Source organism: Lygodium microphyllum, chromosome 23 (assembly GCF_053477565.2).
Source record: "Lygodium microphyllum isolate KBCC chromosome 23, Lygodium_microphyllum_v1.1.10, whole genome shotgun sequence".
Lineage (NCBI taxonomy): Eukaryota > Viridiplantae > Streptophyta > Polypodiopsida > Schizaeales > Lygodiaceae > Lygodium > Lygodium microphyllum.
Genome location: NC_141157.1, coordinates 77,101,312 through 77,125,774, shown reverse-complemented (window position 1 = coordinate 77,125,774; position 24,463 = coordinate 77,101,312). Strand labels below are relative to the sequence as shown.

General features: G+C 38.3%; 1 protein-coding gene across 1 annotated transcript; it reads left to right on the top strand.

Annotated features, from left to right (window-relative positions):
• The first annotated feature begins 13,757 nt into the window (after positions 1–13,757).
• LOC148016360 (serine/threonine-protein kinase Nek2-like) lies at positions 13,758–16,511 on the top strand. Its single transcript, XM_087663896.1, has 6 exons — positions 13,758–14,619; positions 15,049–15,115; positions 15,197–15,262; positions 15,918–15,964; positions 16,221–16,266; positions 16,395–16,511. The coding sequence occupies exons 1-6, from the start codon at positions 14,534–14,536 to the stop codon at positions 16,509–16,511; spliced, it is 429 nt and encodes a 142-aa protein (XP_087520022.1). The 5' UTR covers positions 13,758–14,533.
• The last annotated feature ends 7,952 nt before the right edge of the window (positions 16,512–24,463 follow it).

The window sequence follows — 24,463 nt, the reverse complement described above, 5'->3', positions numbered from 1 at the left end:
TAATTTAAAGAGAGAAGGCCTTTAAGGTGGACTTGACACAAGTGAGATTGCGTGTCGTAATTACAAGGACATGGCCTAAATCTACTACATCTCTAAGGACAAAAATACCAATTTTCGATGACTACTCTCCACCCCCACATGTGTACAAGTGATCACCATGTGTAGTCCTATGATTATTGTGCCATCTAATATACCTCTAGTACTCCTATCTAAAAGTTGATATGCATTCACTAATCTATCCCTAAGCTTTAGTTATTGCCATTGGCACCTTTCTGCATCAATCGTTCATCCTTTCCCATGTGAGCTATCCTCAAGCTCTTCCATCATATTCTAGTCACTACAAAGTAATGTTTCTCTCTTGTTGATGTAGCATGCAATCCACTCCCAATAGTTAGCTCTATCTCCTAATGAATTTGGGGTGACATAGAGAAAATGTTAAGTTCCTCATTATCCACACTAACTATAATGGCTAGCACATTATCTATTTTGTCTTGCATAAGACAAAAGAGCTAAAATTATTGTGGGAAACCACCAAACTACCATGTGTTCTTCTATAATCAGAGCTATTGAACATAGTGTACCCTAGATCTTGGAACGCCAGAGCTATTGAACATAGTGTACCCTAGATCCTGGAATGTTAGTCCAACCTCCTCTTCAAGCTTAGTTTTCTACAAGCATATGATGTCATGTTTTCACTTCTTCATCACTTCGATGCATCTCTTTCTCCTACTCTCTAAGGTGCAAGCCTCATACATTCCAAGTAAGAATAGTAATTTCCCTTGATGCTCTAGCCATGCCAAAAAAAGGTTCAAGTATTTGGATCAAGCTCAATCGGCCAAGTGAAGATAATTTTGCATTATTGTGCTTTATGGGTCAATTTCTTACTTCAATAAAATGCATAAGTTCCAATGGTTTGAAATATTGTGTTTGATTTTAAAAAAAGGCATTAGCATGAAAATCTTAGCCTTGAAAATGATTTGGAATCAAGAAGCACACTTCTTCTTTTGTTTATCAACAATGATCAAATATGGGAGAACTTAAAGTATGTTTGATCTCGACAAACATTAGACAATGGCTTAGTAACATGTATAGCTCTCCAAAAGATTTCATTGTTGTTTTGAGTTTTTTAATGTAGAGAATCATTGCCACATCGAGAATTCCTTAATTGAAGCATTATATATAAAAGGAAATATTACAACATATGTTAATAGAATTAACACCTTATACTTGTTGAGTATTCAAGAATTTGGCCACTAATATACTATACAAATTCACGTGCCTTTTTATTGTTAATAAGGAGTGCCTTAATAGTATGGACACTCTGATGATACATTTACGCAAAGAGTGTGCAAAAGGCAAAGACATTGTGAACATTATTTCCTTGAAATGAAATCTACATAGCGTACACATTAGTCCTCTCAGAAGAGCAAACATGACAATCCATCATTAATAGGGAAAAGGTCATGATTGAGGCATTGATGGAGAAGAGGGCACATCTAGTCTAAGTCCACATGCGGATGCTACAACTTGCATATTGAAAGCAAAGCCCTTTAAAGGGGAGGCACTAATCTATTTTGATTCCAAACTTAAACCATTCTTTACTAGGATGCAATAAATCAAGTGGTGGTATATTTGAGTAGTTAACTATGGTTAATGTTCCAATGCTAGAAGTTCATTTTATTGTAATATCAAGTTATGGTATTACTTGTTGGGTTTTATTAGTAATGGATGCAATGACTTTGATACTTGTTTTGTGTAGCTTACATTTGTGCTTGAGAAGAAAGGCTTGTGTACCATTGGTGAATATAAGACTTCTGTACCACTTGAAAAAAACCCTGAGAAAATTCCCAAAATAACACATGATTTGACAGATTGTTTTTTTTTTCTAGATCTTTGAGCCATTCTATCTTTAAATAATTTTTTTAAAAAAGCCTAAAATTTTCAAAAACTAACTAAAATTTGATAATATCAATATGATATGATTGGTTTGGGGGTGTGTGTGTGTGTGTGTTGGGGGGCCGGGGGGGGGGGGGGGGGGGGGGGGGGTGCCTTCAAGGAATGCTCGAAGAAATCCCTCTTCCCCCTTCCTTGCCCCTAATTGCACCATATCAAACAATACCTATTTACAATGATTTCTAAAATATTTTTTAAAACCTTCAAAAATACTTGAAAATACCAAAAATACAAAATGATCTCCAAAAATTCTAGATATTTGAGAAAATTTTTGAGTTTTTGACAAGTTTGGTGTTTTAGAATAAAATAAATAGTCTAAATATGATTATCTATACTATCAAAATCGATAGTGTGCTTGATCTTCACCATAAAAGTATACAATTTTTTTGGTGACTTAGAGTAGTATATGTTTTTAAGGACCTTATTGAAATAGGCGTTATGAGGCTCTTAGTCAATGTGATGTGATACAAATGTTGTTATAGCTAGTTTGGAGTGAGATGAAAGGCTTTTGCACCCTTGGCGGATGAGTTCAGTGAAAGACTTGTGTAACATTGGTGGATGGGTTCAATAAAAGTGGTGTTATGTGCATTGTGGGAAGCATGAGCTACTAGCACAATGGTAGTAGCACATTGTGCATCAATGACTCTTCTATTATTAGTAGTATGTCATTTTGTGTGATGGCTAACAACTAGCTTTTTGTCAAAGCAAGGAAATATCCAACTTTAGTTATGGAAGTAATATATAACATTATTTTTTTAAGCATATTAAGTATAACAAATGTCCTTATATGTCCTTTTTTATGGTTGTAAGTTTATGGACCTTTGATACGCAAGAATCCACTTTAATTATGTCTTTGAAATGGATAGTGAATGCTTCATGAACCACCAAAGTGAAAGTTTCATCAAACAGACAATCTAAAAGGTCATGCCTTAACTTAAGGCTCTAATACAAGCTAGGTGCTCGGCCTTGTAAGTTCCATACTCACAAAGCACAATGTTTGGATGGCTAATAGATGAGCTCATATTCTTGTGGGAACAAACATTCATTGATTGCTTTGTCTGATCATTGCAAATGGAACAAGGAACTATGGCTAAGTTTCTTGATTTATCTTAGTTTGCTTTGCTTGTTTTTTTTACATGAATATGAATTAGCAATATGCCAATCAAAAATGTCTAGTTAACATGCCTCTTTTTTAATTTGAGGAAATTTTAAGGCTAGGGATATTGCAATATTTCTATCCCCTTTCTTGCTTTTTGGGCTCACTTTAAGCTTCATTCTTGCTAGGCTTTAGCTGAAGGTAGCCTCTAATGAGATTATACAATCATTGTCTGTGTCCCTTTATTTGTCTATTATATGAAAGCAACATACCTTGTCTTAAGCTAGTGCCCAAATTGATAGCAAGCACATAGTACTTAGTGTGTTGACAAAAACATATTGTTGTATCTTTTACTGACCATAAGTCATAACAACATGCCCTCATTTTCAAATTAGATTCAATGGGACTTTGTAGAGAGAGTTTAATCACCTTGAGTAGCTACAAGACAAGATTTATGCAAAGATAAATAGATAAACAAAGATGCTTCTAAGTTAATAGGGATTCTGCCTCCACATTGTCATTCTCAAACAATACATGTTTAGGTGATGGAAGACCTTACTTGAAGGAAGAGTGAGCAACTTTGTGCGAAGAATTAATAGACTAATTGTAAGAGGGGCTTTATAAGGGCTCTAACCACTTTTTTTAAACATCCCCACTTTTTATTCATGCACAATAGTAAATTTATTCATTGCAAACTCTTAATGACTCATCTTTTATTGATAAGGAAGAAATATAAAAGTACTTCACTTGACACTCACTTCTTTTAGTTTTATAATACACATTTTGTTCACACTCTCTTAAAATTGGTCTTATTAAAGCATTTGACCTATGTAATTAGACATTCTAATTAGTTTGCTCATTCAAAAGTAATATTTGAAATATGGCTCTTCAATTGAACATTATAAATTAGAACTTGCCTCAAAGTAAGTTAGTTAGTTAAAATTTTACATTAAAATGCAAAATCTTACCTATTAAAATAACTTGCCTCAAAGTAAGTTAGTTAGTTAAAATTTTACATTAAAATGCAAAATCTTACCTATTAAAATGTCGCAAAATACCTAATTTAATATATTATTACAATTAGTTAGTGTAGTAGACCTATTGATATGGATCTATGATTAAATTTTTTTTAATTATTTGAAACAAAACTTTGTTAACATACACATGATATGAAAAATAGTGACTTTATAATTGAATAAAACATAATGGAATTAGCCATGTTACAAGATATGAAGTGCATACCAAGCCAACCTAGCAAAATGGAAGAGGTCAAGAAATTATTATCAAGTAGATTACAATAAACAAATGCAATCCTCATTGAGTTGTATAGCACTTGCAAAAGCACACAAGTTGTCATTTCATGAGTCTAAGATTCAAAAAAGAATAATGATAACTTGTGCTACCAAAAACTACATCGACACAAACTTAATCCAAGTATCACATTTTTGAAACTTGCATAAACTATGCTATCAAATTCTAAAATTGGGTACATGTGAATCAATCTTCCAAGAAAAGGTGATGTCCACTATAGCACTAATTAAATAGACAAGTCGAATATAGGCAAATCAAACGTGTAGCAACTTTATTCAATACCTACAAATTAATTAATAAGAGATGTAATGGCATGAATGATTGGAGAAAACTTAGTAGAACCTAACTACAACAAGGATCTTAAGATTATTATGTATAATTAAAAAATATAAAGTTCTATAATAAATCATACAATATTAGGTTAAATTATAAAGAAAATTCTATAGTATGTTTAAAATTTTCAAAAGCTGTATGGAAAGCGAGACATTTAAAGATATCAAAATACCCATGCAAGAATCTAAAGGTATGTTTTCTATATTAAAATCATAGTAAAGATCTTTATATGATTTAAACAACATGGATATTGTTGTAAGTAATACTTTTGAAATTTTTCTTATAGAGAAAAACATCATAGGGAGAACAGACCAGAGGAGCAATGTATTATAATAGATAATCTCCTCATTGTGAGACATGATCACTTGCCCCAACAAGTAATAAGGGCATCCATAGTAGATGGTGTGCTAACATTAGTCAACATGACAAAATGTCATTTTAAATGCCTACAAACAAAACTCAAGCATCCAAAGATATCAACAAATCATTTTAGAGTAAAATGGGAACCCTTGTAGTTTAAGAGCTTACACATAAGAAACATTGAAGGATTGTTTGAAAAAAAAGCAATGGTGACATACAACTAAATGATAATAAACTTGCATGGGATACAATTGAAGAGCACAATCAAAAACTTCTTAACAATAGAAAAAACATACCCAAAACCATCCACTTCTAGGCATATATCACCTTCAAAAGAAGGTGCCAATTGACTAGAATAGGGTGGCAACAAATGATTTTTGTAAAGTGTTTCAAACATGCCAGTGTAAGGTGAGAACCCATGTAGCATAGGATGGTAGAAGGGAAGAAAACCCACAATAAGCTTCTTTATGGAATAATGCATGGATGACAAACTCTTATGACACATAAGTGTCTCATAAGCCACACAAATGAAGGCTTTGAAGAGTAACTATCATGAGATATGTGACAAAGATGAACCAAAAGAAAGGGTTAAGGCCCTCCATTCAAAGAAGAGACGACCACCTATCATAGTATTTACATGTGCCACCCTTTAAAGCATTGTGTTAGATCATCATTATTATCCCAAACATATCCTTTTCAAAAATTGTTTTCACGTTTCTCATTTTTCTACTTTGTGGTCACAAAGGAAAATCCCCTCTCACCATCCCCCCTTCACCCCCCACACTAGGGATAAAGGCCAAAAAAGTTAATACACTTTCTCAACATTTTAATGAGAAATGAAAAAACCTATTCGTACTTAGCTAGAGCATAAATATCACAAAGAAAAAATTTAAATGAAGCCATTAGTAGTCATGCAATGCTTATGCCTCAAGCAATACAGATAAGGTGGTACATTGAGTAGAAATAAAGACATTGGTAGCCATGCAATGCTTGTGCCTCAAGGGATATAGATAAGCAATACCTGTAAGCTTACTCCCAATACTTTAAAAGCTTTAAGTAGTAACTTGTGTCATTAACTTTAAAAGACGTTCCTTTTCTCTCTTTCTCTCTATGTCTACACATGTATATGCATGTACATTTCTCTCTCTCTCTCTCTCTCTCTCTCTCTCTCTCTCTCTCTCTCTCTCTCTCTCTCTCTCTCTCTCTCTCTCTCTCTCTCTCTCTCTCTCTCTCTCTCTCTCTCTCTCTCTCTCTCTCTCTCTCTCTCTCTCTCTCCCCCATATATCATATATACACCCCCTAAACTTCTCAATTTTCATGTCCCATTAGGAGTCACTCCTAAAAACATGCAAAGTTGCCACTAGTACTATTCATTTGGTTGAAATATTGTTACAAGGGGTGATTTGTGACATGATGAAATTCAAACTTCTTATTGTTGCTTATCTTCGGCCTTGAATTCTAATAAAACTCTACACTACCCTTGTAATCACCAATGGATGCAAAGCATATTCAAACTCTCAAGAAATCATTAATGCATTATGGTTTGGGTGAAAATACAATAACTAAGATAAACTCAATTAAATGAAAGAATTATGTGGTTTGAAATTTTTGGTGTGAAGATTATAAGCACAAGGAAAGATATGAGTGGCAAATTAAGAATTGCCAACAATGGAAATTTGGTCACTAGGTATGTTTTCTAAAATATGATGACAAGATGGTTCAACAATAAATTCCATATGCAACAAACAACAACTTCGTGTAGCTTTAAGTACTTGTATATCCTTGTAGTATGTTATAACTTGTCCCTTTTAATATGTCTTCTTTATTGCACATGTTGTCTACTTTCAGTGAGCCATCATGGCTCTTCCTTTACGCCATCTATAATGTTTGTGATTAAAAGTCTTTTTGGCCGGCTTACACCAACATGCAGGTATTTTTTAATGCTTTTAGAGCCTAGTACTTTTTAGAGGATAACAACACCTCTCACATTTGATATGAGAGTCATTTGGATAGAATCACTTGCTTGTATGTGATTGCTATTTGTGATATTGCAACTACTCTTATTGATTACTATAACTAGGCGCTCCGCGCCTAGACTCAGCCCAGCGCTTCGTGCCGGGGCGGGCGCGATTTTTGCGGGTGGGGGCGGAGGTGGGTGCTGGACGCGTGGCACCTGCCCCTACGTTCTCTTTTTTCTTGTGGGGGAGGTGGGGGGGCTGCCACGTGGCACCCACCCCCCCACCTCTCGTTAACTAATAGTAAAGATGGGTCAACTTGATTTCTTATATGCAATTACTATTGGTGTAAACGATGTATTAAAGGTAAGAAGCTAAGCTCCAAAATCAACATCGTATTAAAGGATCAAGCCTTTATAAGTTTTCATGTTATCAAGTGTTACCTATGCAATGTGATGCACAATTGAATGATGCATACCTAAGATTTTGGAATTTATGTTCTATTCCCTATCCATTGCAAACATTAAATGAGCCCCTTAATAAGGTGGATAATAATACTACCTTCCATATGTGAGAACCCTTAAAAAGGATGTGGGTGTTTTGGTTATGCTGCCATTAATAGTAAGATGAAGTCCCTTGATAAGTTAGGTGTTATGGCTATGATTTCATGTGCACTATACTATAAACTCAACATGCATAACACAAATTACCTATACCCATATCTACTTGTTAAAGCATTTGTGTAAATCCATGGAACAGAAATGGGGATTGGATATGGATTTGCCTTTGATTGAAAAGCAAGGTTCTATAAGTACTTTAAACAAAGTAGTGACAATATCTTGAGACCTTTCGGCAATTTTTGTTGATTTCATATTGGTAATGGTTCATATGGGAATGAACCATTGTTTTTTGGAGTTTGGAAAGGCCACTTTGTTGCCATAAATAGTTTTAATACAATAATTGTGTTACAAATTAAAACTAGTTTGGCTACTCCAAAAATAGACTACCACAATGGGACATGAGAGGAGAGCACACAATGAATATGGTTCGTGAATTTCCTCTTCATAAAAGACAAGAAATAGTTATAAGTGGAAGGCCTTTCATTTTCCAAATGTTTGGGGTGTAGTGTTTTGAGGGTTAGCTCATGTGAGATGAATGGAGGTCTACTTTAAGTGCTCCACAAAAACAAAGTTTTTGGAAATAAGTTAGGATAGATGGATAATTGTTTCGCATGCATTCGATAGTCTATGTTGTGGTGTCAAACTTGATGTTATTTTGTATTCTATTAGGAGTATTTTTCCCATTTGATCACTCCCTCAAGAAGTTTGATGTGTGAGACATGTGATACATACATTTGTTATGAATTTGGGTCTTGTCATGTTAAAATCTCACTTTGTACAAGATCAATCATTATGGCTACTTACACAATCTAGAATGGATCAAGGTACCCAAGCATTGGCCTCAAAGTGTCAATCACATGCACAAGGAATGGTGCAACCCATGTTGATTTAAACTTTGTTTGATGCATGCAAACCCTAGTGAATGTACTACCCCCTCTAATGTTGGTACTCCTTAACCAATGTCAATTCAGGATGTTGTAGTGACATCCTACATGTTCATTCTGATCAAGACCATGTTGATCTCTCTCTCTCTCTCTCTCTCTCTCTCTCTCTCTCTCTCTCTCTCTCTCTCTCTCTCTCTCTCTCTCTCTCTCTCTCTCTCTCTCTCTCTCTCTCTCTCTCTCTCTCTCTCTCTCTCTCTCTCTCTCTCTCTCTCTCTCTCTCTCTCTCTCTCTCTCTCTCTCTCTCTCTCTCCCCCCACCCCCCTTACATGTTCATCTGCATCCACCATGACTTTGCACTTGGATGTGAACGTGATTTTGCAAGTCCGCGCACTCTCTCTCTATCTCAAATTTATAAACATAATGACCTGAGTAGTAGAATGTAGTTTTCGAACCTATTCTCCTGATGTTATGCTACTCTCAATATGTGACAACATATAGATATTTATAATTAGGTTCTATTCTAGTGTACTTTAACTATATAAGAATGGAAAGACAAACTATGTATATGACTTCAAATCTTGCTTATAATACCGACGATATCGGAATAGTAATTTTGATCAAGAGGACATTGAAGTACAAAACAATATGCAAAGTAGATTATGTGAGCAACTGGAACACACTTGGACTTGCTTTGTGCAAAAGTGATTGCTACTTTGAGTCCAATAGACCAAGTATTTCAAAAGGGAAAAGAAGATACCCCTCCTACACCTAATCATAATCATTCATCTAGCAAGGGATTAACACAATCACTATAAGTGAAAATGGCACAAGCTAGTTAGCTAACATGCTTCATTAGTATAGGAGGAGATGAAGAGAAGCACGCACAAACTTGTGGTGACTATGTATGTATTTTTGGTGCCTTAGCTCGAGTAGTCAAAGTTATGGCCCATAAACAAAAGCTATAGATGCAAATCCCCACATAGTAAATGCAAAGCCTTGCTTATGGAACCAGCATGTGTGCAATATACATATTTTTAGCCTCATCACATTCTAAGTCCAAAGTTCTCCACACAAAAGTACAATTTTGATGTATAGCTTTAAAGTGTAACCAATCCATGCCTAAGCACAATATAAGAGCACCTAGCTTTTGCACACCTAAGTTACGCTTTGCATGGCATTATGAAAATGGACTATGTTTTCCATTGTATGAGTGTTTCCAGGCACACATACCTTACACAAAATTCTCATACATGTGTGCTTATTCATGTGATAATGTGGAATCACACATATGCACGTGTGGATAAATTAATACGATCCTATTAGTTCTCCACATGGCTTTGTGAGGAGCCTCTTCTTTAAATCCATTAGCATTCTCATGTGGGGAACAAATATCTACACCCCTTATACCATGTGCACTTAACCTTGTATACCTATACTCTTTGCACCATGTACACTTAACCTTATTATAGAATGGCTAGGTGACCTTTCATTTTCAAAATTGGAACCTTCAATTTTGCATATCTTTCTTCCAAAATAAGAAAAGAAGGATGAGAATTCATCATTCTTATCAAGCTCCCATTAGTAAGCATAACATCTTCATCGATGTAAGCCTACCCTTAGAGTTTAGGTTTACCTCTTCACCAACTTTGCCATTCTTCCACTATGATTGTCACATGCATTGCTCTTGCATAATCCTCAAATTTCCAAATCTATGTCGCATTATATCTTGCTACAATCCAACTATCCACAAACATAGGTGTCATGGAGAGAGAGAGAGAGAGAGAGAGAGAGAGAGAGAGAGAGAGAGAGAGAGAGAGAGAGAGAGAGAGAGAGAGAGAGAGAGAGAGAGTCAAAGCTATGGAGAAAGAGGGTTGAGACAAAGAGGAAGCATGCACACAATTTTTGGTGGATACTTAGTTCACCTTATTTTTCATTATTTTCATATGTATATAATTATATAGTATATACTTATACATGGGGTGCCTACTTGACCTTTGGCCTTTATCCCAACAAACCCCCACTTAAAGGCCAATGCACCTTCAAGGGAGTATAAGAAGTGAAGATGCCATCCAATGGCCACCATCAATACTTTAAAATGTGCAAAACACTAAAAAAATAGACCTTTTGTGAGAAGATCTATAGGGTTATTATCCATATGGACCTTGACAAGCTCAATGCTCTTGTCCTCGAGCACATCCCTAATGAAGTGATACTTCACCTCAATGTGCACTGTTTTTGCATCAAAGATATGATTTCAAGCCAACTAGATGGCACATTGACTATCATGGTGCAAAGTAGACATCTCTTTTGCAATGCCTAAATATCCCATTAGACAAGTAAGCCATATGGCTTCCTTGTATACCTTATCAGGTGCAACATATTGAGCCTTCATGGTAGATAAAGTTGTACTATATGGCTCAATCAAGAAATTCATGAGATTGCACCACTTGTGAATGTGAAGACAAACCTATAAATCTCCCGAAGTCTATATTCCATGTAAAATTAGCATTTGTGGCATATGTATCCTTTATTCCAAAGCATATGGACATAGCTCTAATGCCATTCAAGCATATCTTGATACTCGTCATTGCTTCCCAATGCTTCTTACAAAGGCTTGGTATATACTATCCACTCCCACTACATAGGCAATGCCTGGACATGTAGCAACCATAGCGTACCTCAAACTACCAACTATGGATGCATAAGGAACCTTGGCCATTTCAAACTTTTGATTATTTGACTTAGGGTTGTCCTCTTGGCTAATTTTCAAATATGGAGGATGATGGAACATTGATAGCCTTCCCCCTCTCCATATCCAATTGCTCTAGTTCTTTGCTAGTGTACTCCTTTTTAGACAAGCAGGGAATATTCTTGTCTCTGTTCCATATAATGTGCATGCTACGGATGTGACCAACATCCATGAAGTCTTTTATGTTAAAGGTTCATGTCATTCTCATAAAGGATAAATATCATAAGGCTACCATCCATAGCCTTCCATGTAAATTGGTATGAATCTTTGTGTATTCTTGAGACCGCATGAAGACATCAAACTTATGATACCACTCCTTGCGAGCTTGCTTCAAGCCATATAAGCTCTCATGGACCTTACATACCAATAGTAACTTGCCTTCCCTGACACAACCCTTTGGCTACTGCATACAGATATCCTCATGCAAATATCCATCTAAGAAAGATGTCTTAACATCCATCTACACAACCTTCATGTCTTCCTTGGCAACCAATGCAAACATCATACACAGGGTGGTCATCTTGACTACTAGTGAGAATATCTGATCAAAGTCAATTTCCTTCTATTACTTGAATCCCTTGGCTACCAATGTTGCCTTGTACTTAGGCAGTGCATTAGACAGAGACGATTTCAACTTGTAGAACCAGTTGTAGGGTAGTGCATACTTGCACTTAGGTAAAGGAACTAACTCCCAAGTAGCATTCTTTACCAAAGACTCCAACTTTGAGATTGCACACTCCTCATCTACTTATGACTATCACCCCTAGCCATAGCATTATCATAGCACGAAGGCTCATCGTAATCTGTAACCATGACGTAGTGAAGAGACAATGCGTATCTCTTTGGTAGTCTAGAAGCTTGCAAAGAGCATCTCAAATTTGGCTTAACTTGAGCTCTTCACTATCCCCATTGTTTACCATGCTCAATATTAGACTAGCCACCTACCTTTAGTACTCCTACCTCAACATTGCCTAGTTGTTGAAGCTCTATAGGGAAAATTTTTCATATGGAGGCTACTTATTGGGGGCCTTCCCATTGGGAATGTGCTATGTGCTTGAAAGATTTATTGTGGCCATTATATCTTTTGCATCACATGTGATGAAGACCACAATTCATCTTTTCATCTCTTGCCCTATTGTGAGGCAAATTTGGAGCTTTATTCCTGTGTGGACCTTAGTACATGGTGGTGAACATGCATCCATTCTTGGGTCATGGGCAAGATGCTTACTTTTGCCACTTTATAGCAAAATCATCCTTGCCTTTTCCATTTTTTGAGATGGATTGCTATGTGCCACATTAAGCACACTTGTAATGCCATTATTTTTTATTTAGCCTCGGGTATCCATGGTTGCATGGCATGTGTTTGAGGATTATTGTTATGGTAGATTTCTTCCACGATCTTGGCTAACATAGTCCTCATTGAAGTGGTTGCTCCATGGTTGCACATTGTTCACTCCATTCTTGTTGTGCCTCCCACATGATATTTGTGTGCTATGTTTTGGTAGCCTTTTGGCTTTACTTATGATTATTTTGATTTTCTTTAGGTGGCCAATGTAAACATTCTCATTCAAATTTAAGCTAGAGAGAGAGAGAGAGAGAGAGAGAGAGAGAGAGAGAGAGAGAGAGAGAATCAAGTATGTTTTCTCTCAATGTTGTGAAGATCAAGTTACCCTTGCACTCTATTGTGAAGATCCAGTTACCCTTGCCCTCAGTTGGAAAGTTTGGGGGTTGAATAAATATTACCCTTACCTTCAAAAAAGTTATGAGCTTTGAAAGCTCACAAATTGCATGAAGTATGGTTAGTGAGCCTAGCCAACAATGTCGGACTAGGCTAGTCTATACTTAAGGCAACATAAAAGCGACATGCCAATGAGTTCTTTTATTTCGCATCAGTGCACAAAGAAGACATTAGCTAAACAAAATGTACACAAAATGTGGCACGTGTTTTACAAAGATCTAGCATTAATCCTTTAGAAATGTGTGCTCTTTTAGTGTTGAAATACAACTTGTTAAAACATTAAATACTTGCCTCTCGAGATTGATGGGGTTCCATATAACCTTACGTGTAGAGTGCACCGTTTGTTGCATGTGAAGTGTGCCATCCACTCTCTTTTTTGTGAGCAAAGGGAAGTAGCTATGTAATGTCTCACAAAGACACAAAAGGAATCAAGTGCAGCCTAGCAAACCCCGCAGGCATGCAAACCCTAAGCCGGACTAGGCCAACTAGTAAAGATGAAGGGTTCTGTTTAGGAGGGGAGCCTCTAGGGTTTGTGAAAGTTCTTTGGGCGGGTCTATTGAATCCAAAAGGATCCACTTAAGGTTTCTTTAACTTGCTGAACTTCTTTGATAGTTTAGCCTGGCCTTGGAGGTTCCTCAGCTCAACCATACTATCATTTTACCATATAAAGAATGGAGAGATGGACCCACACAATTGGATACAAACACACACACACACATGGGACAGTGCTGTAAGCATGTGTTCTAGCTTCAATTGTGCTTGCTGAATTTAGAATACTATTGATGATCAACATCAACATCAACATCAACATCAGAGACAGCTCTCTCTCTCTCTCTCTCTCTCGCCGTCTATGTCTGTCACACTCACATATCCCTGTAAGTAAAGCATTCCAAGCAAAGTTACCCAGAAGCTCTCTTCAGTCATCACAGAGCTCACTCAAGTGTGTCTTTCTTTGTGCCACATTGGGTTTCCCTTGCTCTTCTTTAGACCCCCTGATCCATCCGGGTCACATTGGGAGACAGAACATGCTCTCTGCCCACAGAGCTGGAACAGAGCATCCTTGCTGCAAACACTGCCTCTCTGTAGACCGAAGACATGGTCCTGGGTGTACAGCGGTGTGTCTGCCTGATTTTGAAGATTACTCAGCATGGCCTTTCTTCTCATTTGCAGAAGAGCAGGTCATTGGTGAGAAGCATGCAAACTGTTTCAAGCTCAGCATGGCCTGACTTGTGTTTCATCTACAGAGCAGGGCATCTGTGAGAAGCATCTAGGTTCCTTCAAGCTCAGCATAGCCGTTCTCCTCATCACTAAAGCAGGGCATTGGTGAGAAGCCTACAGATTCCTTCAAGCTGGAGCTTTGGAGGGAACATGTTATGGAATCATGGTGGTCTGAAAGCAGAGTACAAATGAGTCATCCTAATGAAACATTGGAAACGGGGGAGCTTGGATTAGATCATCACTTCATGGGTCATACATAATTGTGAATCTTTATACTCCGTGATATACAATTTAGGCTTCTAGTACTGCAAGGAGCATGGATCAGTATGAGATTATGGAACAGGTCGGTAGGGGCGCTTTCGGATCAGCCATTCTGGTCCATCACAAGAACGAGAAAAAGAAGTAAGTTTGGGCTGTGTCTTTAGGTATAGGAGCTGTCCTTTTCCCCTTTTCTGATTTAGACAGATCAAGAATGCAATGCGAGGCTGCCCCATGCTTGAGTGCATGTCTTTGAATTGAATAAGGCAATGTACGTTGGCGTCATCATAGGTGATGAATTTCTGCCACTTGTTAATATGCTTCTTGACTGTAGGCAGCTCAAAACATCTTGAATGTCAATGGCTTAGCTTGACAACATTCTAACCCCTAGACCACCTTGAGAGGCTTGTATATATGATTTTTGTGGTTTTTTGAGACAGCTCCAGCTGGGGGACTGTTGAGCACACGCACTTCGTTATAAAATTATTCTGAGTCATATAATCAGCCACATTCTTAATCACCAAAAAAGAAGATCCTTGACAGTGTTGTGGTTCCATGCTTTAATTCTTCCAGATATGTCCTTAAAAAAATCCGTCTTGCTCGGCAAACAGATAGATGCAGGCGATCTGCCCATCAGGAGGTCTGATTAAGCTGTTTGCTTTGAAAGTCTAGCACCCATTACAAAAATTGGCCAGCTGATATGTGAGCTCTTCCTTGGCAGATGGATCTTATGTCTAAAGTTCAACACCCATTCATTGTGGAGTATAAAGAAGCATGGATAGAAAAAGTAAGAGAAGACATGGGTTTAAAGTGAGTTATGTTTTATGGTAATAGAAACTACCTTATTTTCCAGCTCGGCAAAGCACAACATTAAGCTGATGCTTTAGAGGTAGCTGAAGAATTTAGTTATTCCACTTCAAATTTTACATGAAGTTTTATGCATTTAGTTGCTCTTAGTTGCACTGCGCTGCTTGCTGAATTTACTGCTTGAGCAAGACACGAAAAGAGACTTAGGAGTTATGTATCTTTTGCACCAAGGGACTAGCTAGCTCTGGTTGGCTTTTCATCAGCATCTGTTTTTCCCGAGTGTATTCACATTCTTTCTTTTATGATATCAAATGGTTGGGCATAGTAGATTCTATGAGTTCTATTATGTTGTACGGACATGCCTGTTTTTGCTCTCCACCAAGTGAAGTGTAGGTGCTTGCTTTCAGTCTTGTGTTTGTAGGAGCTTGTACAATAAGTCAGTGCTAGCGAAATAGCACTGGACCACACCAAACATGTATTGCACCAAGCATATAATGTAATCCAATGCTATCATAAATAGCACAAAATTATATCAAATGTACAGGTGCCACCAAGCTTGTACAGTACTTCCATATTATCAGAATTAGACATGTCAAAGTATTGTGCACTCATGGCCATGCATACTGTTGTTGCAGGGATGCTATATTTGCATTGTGACAGGATACTGTGAGGGTGGTGATATGTAAGTGAATGCTCAAATGGTTTTCATTTTCTCCCTCAGGTTGGCTAGATATTGCACAGCAAGCTGATACAGTTGTCCTTTCTCAAAATTATGCAGTCTTTGCCACAGTGTGGCAAACCCTAATAAAATTGTTATTTATAATAGAGTTCTTTGAGAGTCTCCAGGATATTCAATATTTGCACATAGCAAGTTATGAACAAGGTCTTTCCTACAAAAATTAGATAAGCTTTTGATGCTATTCTTAAAATCAATGTAGGGCCGAGACAATCAGGAAACAAAGTGGAGTCCTTTTTCCTGAAGAGGTTTGATATGTTCTTTGCAATGACCAGTTATACATGTCACTTTCTTTCTGAATAAAGTGGATCTTCTGATATAGTTCTCTTTGGCAAGTCATATACCTCTGACAGAATTATTTACGTATCAATTTCAGAGATTATGCAAGTGGTTTGTTCAGCTACTGATGGCAGTTGACTATTTGCATTCAAATCACATTCTACATCGGGATTTAAAGGTAGAGAATTTTTCTCTTTATGGAAGCTGTATTTAAAGTGGAAATCCACATGTGCATACATAGTGCACACAGGTTGTTTAAATAATACTTTACATTAGAGTGTGGGAAACCCAAAAGGTGTGGAAATCCACCAGGATTAAAAAGTTAAAATACTATAACACCCTGCTTAGATTTTGAAGCCAAGGGTTAAATGTGAAACAAAAAAAATACAAGGCCTTCTTTGGTCAAGAAAGTAGGTAGCCAAGGGTTAAATGTGAAACAGAAAAAATACCAAGGCCTTCTTTGGTCAAGAGAGTAGGTAGTTGAAAGATTTTTTGTAGGAGATTTTACTAGGGGTAGTAAATCAAGTCTAAATTAACATTCCGGTTCCTAGAATGTGGAGGGCTATAGGATAAAGGAGGAAGCCACTTTGCCCTCTTCATTGGTGAAGCATTTGAGGATATAGGGTTTGCAGAGGAAACATAGAGTGCATAATAAAAGATCTCAGACAAGAAAGATAATGAAGATGAATGCTGAAAGGTAACTCTATGCTCAAACTGAGTATAGTATGTGATAAATGCTCAAGGAGTGGAGGGCTGTCCAAATAGCCACTCTCTTTTGTGGGAGAGGGCCAAAGGATGGAGTGTGACGTACTTTGATGGATCCCAAGTGCAACAAACCACCAATGCTTGATGCTAGGTGATAGGAAAGGATGCTTGACAGTAGAACTGAAACACAGCAGCTCCTGATGGGGAAAGGGTTGCTGAGGCTGAGGAGAGTGCAAGAAGCAGCAAATGCAGCAATGCCTTTGGTTTGGAATAGTCCAGCATAGTTACGTAGCCACAGATGATGCCCAGCAGTGCAGATGACAAGAAGGCCAAAATGTGGTAGCCTAGGCATAGTTGATGGGGACAAGCAGCATGTGGAGGATGAAACACAAGTGTTTATAGGCTGGTGACAATATTAGGAGAGGTTGATGATTGAGAGAGATGCAAGGCAGCAGGGTGGTAGCAATTGGGCCCAATGTAGGCAAGGAGAGGGCAGGGCCTCAAGGAAGGATGACAATAGCAACAAGCTGATGATGGATAGCTGATGTTGTTGACATAAGACTAAAGGGATAAGTTGTGGCAATGCCGATGATTCCTTTTCATACAAATTGTTATGATATATTCTCCAAGATACAAGAATTTTTTTTTAGTACTTTCTATTTATGTAATAAATTTTTTAGCAAAGTCCATGGGTCTTGTTTGAGACTTTTATTGGATAAATTCATGTTCGTTACTTTTATCATGTATGTGATATGTCTTTTCTTTCACTTGATCTTTGATATTTATGACTACCCCATTCCCCCACCCTACCCACTCTATCTATCTTATTTGAGCACTACCACTTCTGTTGCAATGACCAAGAATGTCTTTATGGATAAGACTCCTTTTAACGGGTTGAATTTCACCACTTGGTCGAACTTCATGCAACAAGTGCTTGAATCTCAAGGACTTTGGGACCTCATTGTGTTGGTCTAGAGCCTATGCCAAACCCTTGATTAGCTCACCCTGATCACATTTGGCGATGGAGAGTCCGCAATGCCACAACCAATGTTGAGTTAATGTAGGGGTTGCTTCTTGAGTTGCACTCTCAGTTATAGCATTTTTCCCTTGCAATTGAGCATTGGAGTCATCTCATTGGCCACTATGTGGCGCGAGATCACCTCAGCGTATTAATCTCGATTTTGAGCTTTAAGAGTTTTTCATTAAAGAAGGGGATGATGTGAAAGTCCAGTTGTTTGAATGTCGGCAGTTGCTTACAGAGTTTGCCACTATTGGCTCCTTGAAGTCCCTCTTGTGAAGAAATACCCTAACACAGAAACACAAATAACACCATACGACAAAACACAGACTGATAGAAGAACACAGTTAGGGTTAGGGTGACTCAGAGACAATGAACACTGAGAGTGAATGAAGTGATATGACTATTGAATATACAATGCTCATGCAGCAAACACACTATGCAGTTTGATGAATTGGCCAACCATGGTGAGTGGCTAGCATGAGTAATAACCAAAAAGATGTCAACCGTGCAATAGGGGCGAAGGTCTCTTTATAATCAATACCATGCTTTTGTTGAACCCTTGCACAATAGAGCGAGCCTTGTACTTGTTTAAAGTCCCATTAGCCTTTAGCTTGGTCCTAAAAATCCACTTCGTCCTGATGACTTTCGTGTGCTTAGACGATCCACCAATGTTTAAGTCTCATTTCGACCAATACTCTCTAGCTCCTTCTTCATGGCCTCTCGCCATTGAGGGTGCTGAACAGCCTCCTGCCATGTATCTGGCTCAGAATGTGCTATGTAATCTGCTGTAAATAGCGACACAAATGATACCTAAGGTGTAAGCTAGGCAGATCTTCTAGGTCCCTCCGGAGTAGAATATAGTGGTAAGATCCTTGAATCGTGCATGGTCTGCTGGTACCAATGAGGTAATGGGTCTTATGGAGGGGGCTTGGGAGCTGAAGAATCTGTAGGCAGGTTAGGAGCAGGTAGTAGACCAGGCTCAGTAGGCATGATCTCCAATGATGTGGAAGGAGAAATTGGATCGGAATCCAGTGAGAGAACTGCATGATATCCCTCTCGTCAAAGATGACGTTCCTCTTAATGATCTCCTTGTTTGTCTGAGGATCAAATAAACGATAGGCTTTCGCTTCAGAGAAATATTTGACAAAGATAAGGAGATCAGCTCGGGAGTGAGCTTTCCTATTTTATCATCAGGTATGTGTGTATGTATGACACTTGAAGACTCTGAAGTGGGATATGACAGGCCGAGAGCTAAAGAATGCCTCGTATGGGGTCTTATGAGGAACAGCCGCAATCGGGCATTGGTTGAGGATGTACACCACAGTGTGAGTAGCCTCAATCCAAAGGTGCTCAACGAGCTTTGTTATGAACAGTATAGAGCGTGCCATTTCCATGACTGTCTGGTTTCTACGCTGTATGACTCCACTCTAAGAGGGGGAATTGGTAGATGTGAGATGGCGAGAGATGCCATGTTGTTGTAGAAACTTGGAAAACTTGTGGAAGATGAACTCACCACCGCTATCATTTCTCATACAACTTACACGATGACCCATCTAGTTATGAAGCAACAACACCCAAGTAGAGAAATATGTGAAAGCATCGGACTTATGCTTGAGAAAGTACATCCACATGTATCTCGAATGATCATCCACCACTATCAGAAAGAAGTACAACACGCCGTTCAAGGCGGCAGCAGATGTTGGTCCAGAAAGATCAACACGAATCAATCTAAGAGGTGCCTCAGCTCTATGTGTAGATTGTTGAGGGAATGGGGTATAGTGCTACTTCCCGAGTTGACATGCTTTACAGACATCTCGAGCTAGCTTCAGGCAAGAAAAGCCCTCAATCATCTCATGGCGAGACATAAAGAGAGTCGTTGCCAAGATGCCCTAGGTGGAAATGCCAAAGATGCTAATTATTTGTAGGCTCTCGAGATGTGGCTAATGCCTAGAAGCAATGGAACATGGAGCCCTTGGTTGTCGGCTCGGTAAGAAAATGGGTCATGTGGTATAGGCCATTAGGCTGTGCCTCACTGCGAGCAATCACTAAACCAGTGTGAGAGTCAAGGATCTTGATTGTGATTGTTGTAAAGAAAACTGCTCGTTTTAATCGGAAAAGCTATTGAACACATAACAAGTTCATCCCAAGCTAAGGGACATAGTATACATTGTCTAGTGAAGCCAGATCCGGACCCCTTTTCAGTGGCAAAATTGATGCAACCTTGAGCTTGGATCTTGACCGAGGAGTTGTTTCCTATGTGGGCCCGCTCGACTGCAAGGGCTCGGATACGGAAGATGTCCTCTATAGGAGTCGTGATGTGTAGCTCCACTGTCCATAATCCAAACAGATGCTGATGTGCTCGGCTGTGAGGAGTGGGCCTCTGCAGTAACCTCGTTGTGAGGCAACTCACAGATGTGGACGAGACTCGCATTGGACGTCTCTACAAAGAGGATGTGGGCCTTTGTAGACCAGTGACAAGCCCTCTGGAGTTGGGAATGTTGTCGACTGAGATGGTTGACTAGTGGCAGTGCGAATCTAACCTTTCCATTGCCCCTTGCCATCACCTTGCCTTCCTTGAGGGAGATTGCCCGATTGAGGGGCGGGGGGTCCGTGACTTGGGTTTTGGTGTTGTGCCTCTTGCCTTTGATCAATACTCCTCATCAAAACGGCCAGCCTTTTGACAATGTTGACAATACCTATTCTTCTTAGGTACATTTGCCATCCGAGTATGAGTTGAGACTGGGAGTTTCCTTGTGAGTCCTTTGCTTGTTTTTGGTTTTGATTTTGATTTTGATTTTGTTTTGAAGTTTGAGTTTGTTTACCCTTCCCTTACTACCCTTTTTGAGAACGAGTAACAAGAGCCTCCTCTGAGGGATTATTAATATGAAACTAGTCGAATAGTCATGTATAACGTAATAGCCGACACTCAAATTCATAGGATGTGCGTAAACTGGGTAGAGAAACCACTTGCTGCACAAAATTGAAGTATTTATGTGACAGCTTGCTAAGAAACAATATGACTTGATCGTCAGAGGACTTAGGAGTTCCTGTAGTGGAGAATTCGGCGATGCTGATACTCAGGCAACTTGACTTTAAAGTCATTTGGGTGAAAGATTTTGAAATGCATTAAATTGAAATGATGATGATGAAGATGTATCTACTTCATTTTAACCTTTAAAAACAAAATTGTTTGAAGGAAAAGAAGGGGAAGGAGTACTTAGAGTTTCTTATTTCAATTGCTTACCTAGCCTTGAGTTCATAAAAAAATATATGACTTCCTCATTACTCATAAATCAGAATTTATTTTGCATACATCCTTCATCATGAAAATCATCCATACCAATAGAAGGGGAATCATCATTAACAGAATCTGAAATGGTAGACATACCTAGCACTGGAGAGAATAAATATGAAGGCAATGGAGTGTACTTTATGCTAGTTTCCACTTGTAGATGGCCAATCCCAAGTGGAGATTCCGCCCTTTCTGCATGGTCAGTAGATCGGTACATCGAATCTAAAGGGTGAAATTCAGACTTACCTTCTATTTGCTGTTGGGCTCTATGTATCAAAATCAGACCAACTCAGTTGTAGTGATCATGAAACTCCATGGTAGTCTAATGTCTGTCTGGTCATGTTGGGAGCTTGTGAAGCAAGCTGTGAGGCCCACTGTGACTTGTTTCTTGATGGGTTTAGCTCAGATGTAAGAAGTGGTGTGGAAGTAGTGTTCGAAGTTATCTGCCCTTCTATTGTTCTTGCTTCTTGCGTAGTGCTTTCAAATCAAGGCCTAGGTTTCTTTCAGAGAACTTGGCTTTGATACCATGTAAAGAAATACCCTAACACAGAAATACAAATAACACCGTATGACAAAGCACATATTGATAAACAAGCTAGGTAACAAGCCGTCTCAATGTTTGGAAACATTGATTTCGCTCATTAGTCCAAACAACAAGTGGACTAATGTGCTTTTTCTTGCTTTAGATACTCTCAAGCAAACATATTAAGGGTTTAGCAATATAAACATAGTTCTTAATGAATTTTTGAAAGAACCCTATAAAACCTAAAAAAGATTTCACTTATCTAATGGTCACAGGAATAGGCTGATCGAGCACTACTTGCATCTTTTTGCGATCAATTTGAATGCCATCAATGAAGATGACATGACCAAGATATAACAACTCTATATGAAAAAATTTGCCCTTGGATAGTTTAGTAAACAATTGTTTTCATCTTAAGAGATGTAAGGGATACGCAAGTGTTTGGCATTCTCCTCCAATGACTTGCTATAAATAAGGATATTGTCAAGGAAAATGACTATTTGCTTTTCTAAACACAAATGAAACAGATTATTCCTCATTTGTTGGAAAGTTGCGGGAGTATTGGTCAATGCAAAAGGTAGAACAAAAAATTAATAGTGTCCATATTGTGTTCGAAACACAGTTTTCAGAACATCCTTTGAACCTATCCATATCTTAGATCAATTTTGGTGAAATAGTGTGCACCACAAAGTTGATCTATAAGATTATTCATCCTTGGTATACCAGCCAACATTACATAACATAAGACTCAAAAAGAATCTCAAAAACATTGCCAGATTTTCATGTGACACATCTATTTCTCATGAGCTCAACTCAACTGGCAAAATCAAACCATAGCATAGCATAACCAAGCATAAACCATGGCTAAAACATAAATGGCATCATAACCTATGTTGTTGTCCATGGAACTAGATGTAAACCATTGAAAACTGAGCATAATCTGATCACTTTGCTGATTTGAGAATTGATCACAAATTGCTGCAAATGTGACCCTGAATTGATCACAAAATCATTGCAAAAACTGACCAGCAATCAATGCAAAAATTGATCTAAAAAGTGACCATAAATGGTTCTCAAGCCGATCAAAAACTGAGCTGAAACTGATCAGAATTTGTCTCAAAATTGAGGCAAAATTCATGCTAAATTGATTATAAGCTGATGCAAAAGTATAGTTCCAGTGCCCGGGTGAAACTCATACTCATCTGTATACATCTCACAGTGACTAGTACACTAAGTAGTGATCTCATGGCAAACATACTGTCAACGCAGTACTTTGGATGCATGCTGAATACATCCCAGATGCACTACATACGAGAGCTGCCCATAACTAGAGGAGGGGAAGTGCTACCTCCCCCTCGAGCATCAGGCAATACTTCGGACCCTTGCTCTACTGAACCTGACGGAGCCCGAACGAAAGTTGGCTCTAACTGAAAGGCATCTAGGTAAAGCTACAACAATTGAGGATGGTCTGCCAAGTCATCCTCTTCCATCCATTTGGGATCCATTAGTGAATAATTTTGAAATTTCACCAAGTATCTCTTGGAAACTTTTACCTTTGACATTTCTTTCCTTATGTGCCAAAATCTGCTGAGGTACCAAAATCTTATCTAGCTCCTCAACCTCAGGCTGAATTTTAGTAGACATATCCTTCGGGACATCACCATGAAAAGATCTAAGCAACCTCACTTGAAAGGCATTGTGTATCCACCAGTGTGGAGGCAATTTCAGCTTATAGCATGCATCACTTGGTCCTCTCCAACACTTGAAATGGCCCATAGTATCTCATAGACAGCTTTGGATACAATCGCTCTTTGCCCTTCATCTTTTTCAGTCGTGCCTTTTCAAATCGCAGCAATACATAATCGCCCTCTGCAAAGAGCACGCCTATGACGATCAGCTGCTCTCTTTTGCTTATCTTGTGATCTTTGAAGCGCATATTTTATCTTTGCATAGGCTACATCCAAGTTTTCCACATAACAATCGCTCTTTGTCCTTCATCTTTTTCAGCCGTGCCTTTTTAAATTGCAGCAATACATAATCGCCCTCTGCAAAGTGCAAAGCACACTGTCGTGCCGCTACGCGCACACCGTGTAAAAAAATCTAGAGTGTGGCTTCCTTTTAGATTTAGAGAGCCAATGCCACTTTAGGCATTAGTATTAGTGTCTGGTTCAAAATATTAGATTTTTTTGGACAAGTTTTTAGTTGATTTTTGATATTCTAGATATTATCTCTTGTAAAAATCCATAAAACTATAGATAACTTCTAGATTAGGAGGACATGTAAAAGAAAGCATATAGCTTTCAGCCAATTTGAGAGGATTTTATGTAAAAAAAGAGATTAGCGAAATCGCGCAACGCGTGATCGCTGTTTTCAGGCAGTGAACAGCACTCCGAAAGTGGGAGACGAAGAAGGAGTGATCAGGCAGGATTTTGGCCAGGTGTCTTAGTATTTAACTTTCCTTTCGGAGCCATTGGAAGCATCAGATTGGCGATCTGAGCAGCATAGAGGAAGGTATTATTTTGTACACGTTTTTGTCTATTAGAGTTATATTTTCTCATAATGTTGAAAGAGATTGACAGGCTTCATCTCTGTTAGTATTCTTCTATATTTTCTAATTCTTTTTGG

What these genes read in the sequence shown, in the direction of transcription:
- LOC148016360 (XM_087663896.1), top strand. Translation starts at nt 14,534, where the DNA reads ATGGATCAGTATGAGATTATGGAACAGGTCGGTAGGGGCGCTTTCGGA. An exon ending in CACAAGAACGAGAAAAAGAA is followed by an intron (nt 14,620 to 15,048) that starts GTAAGTTTGGGC and finishes TAATTCTTCCAG; the next exon opens with ATATGTCCTTAAAAAAATCC. An exon ending in AAGAAGCATGGATAGAAAAA is followed by an intron (nt 15,263 to 15,917) that starts GTAAGAGAAGAC and finishes CTGTTGTTGCAG; the next exon opens with GGATGCTATATTTGCATTGT.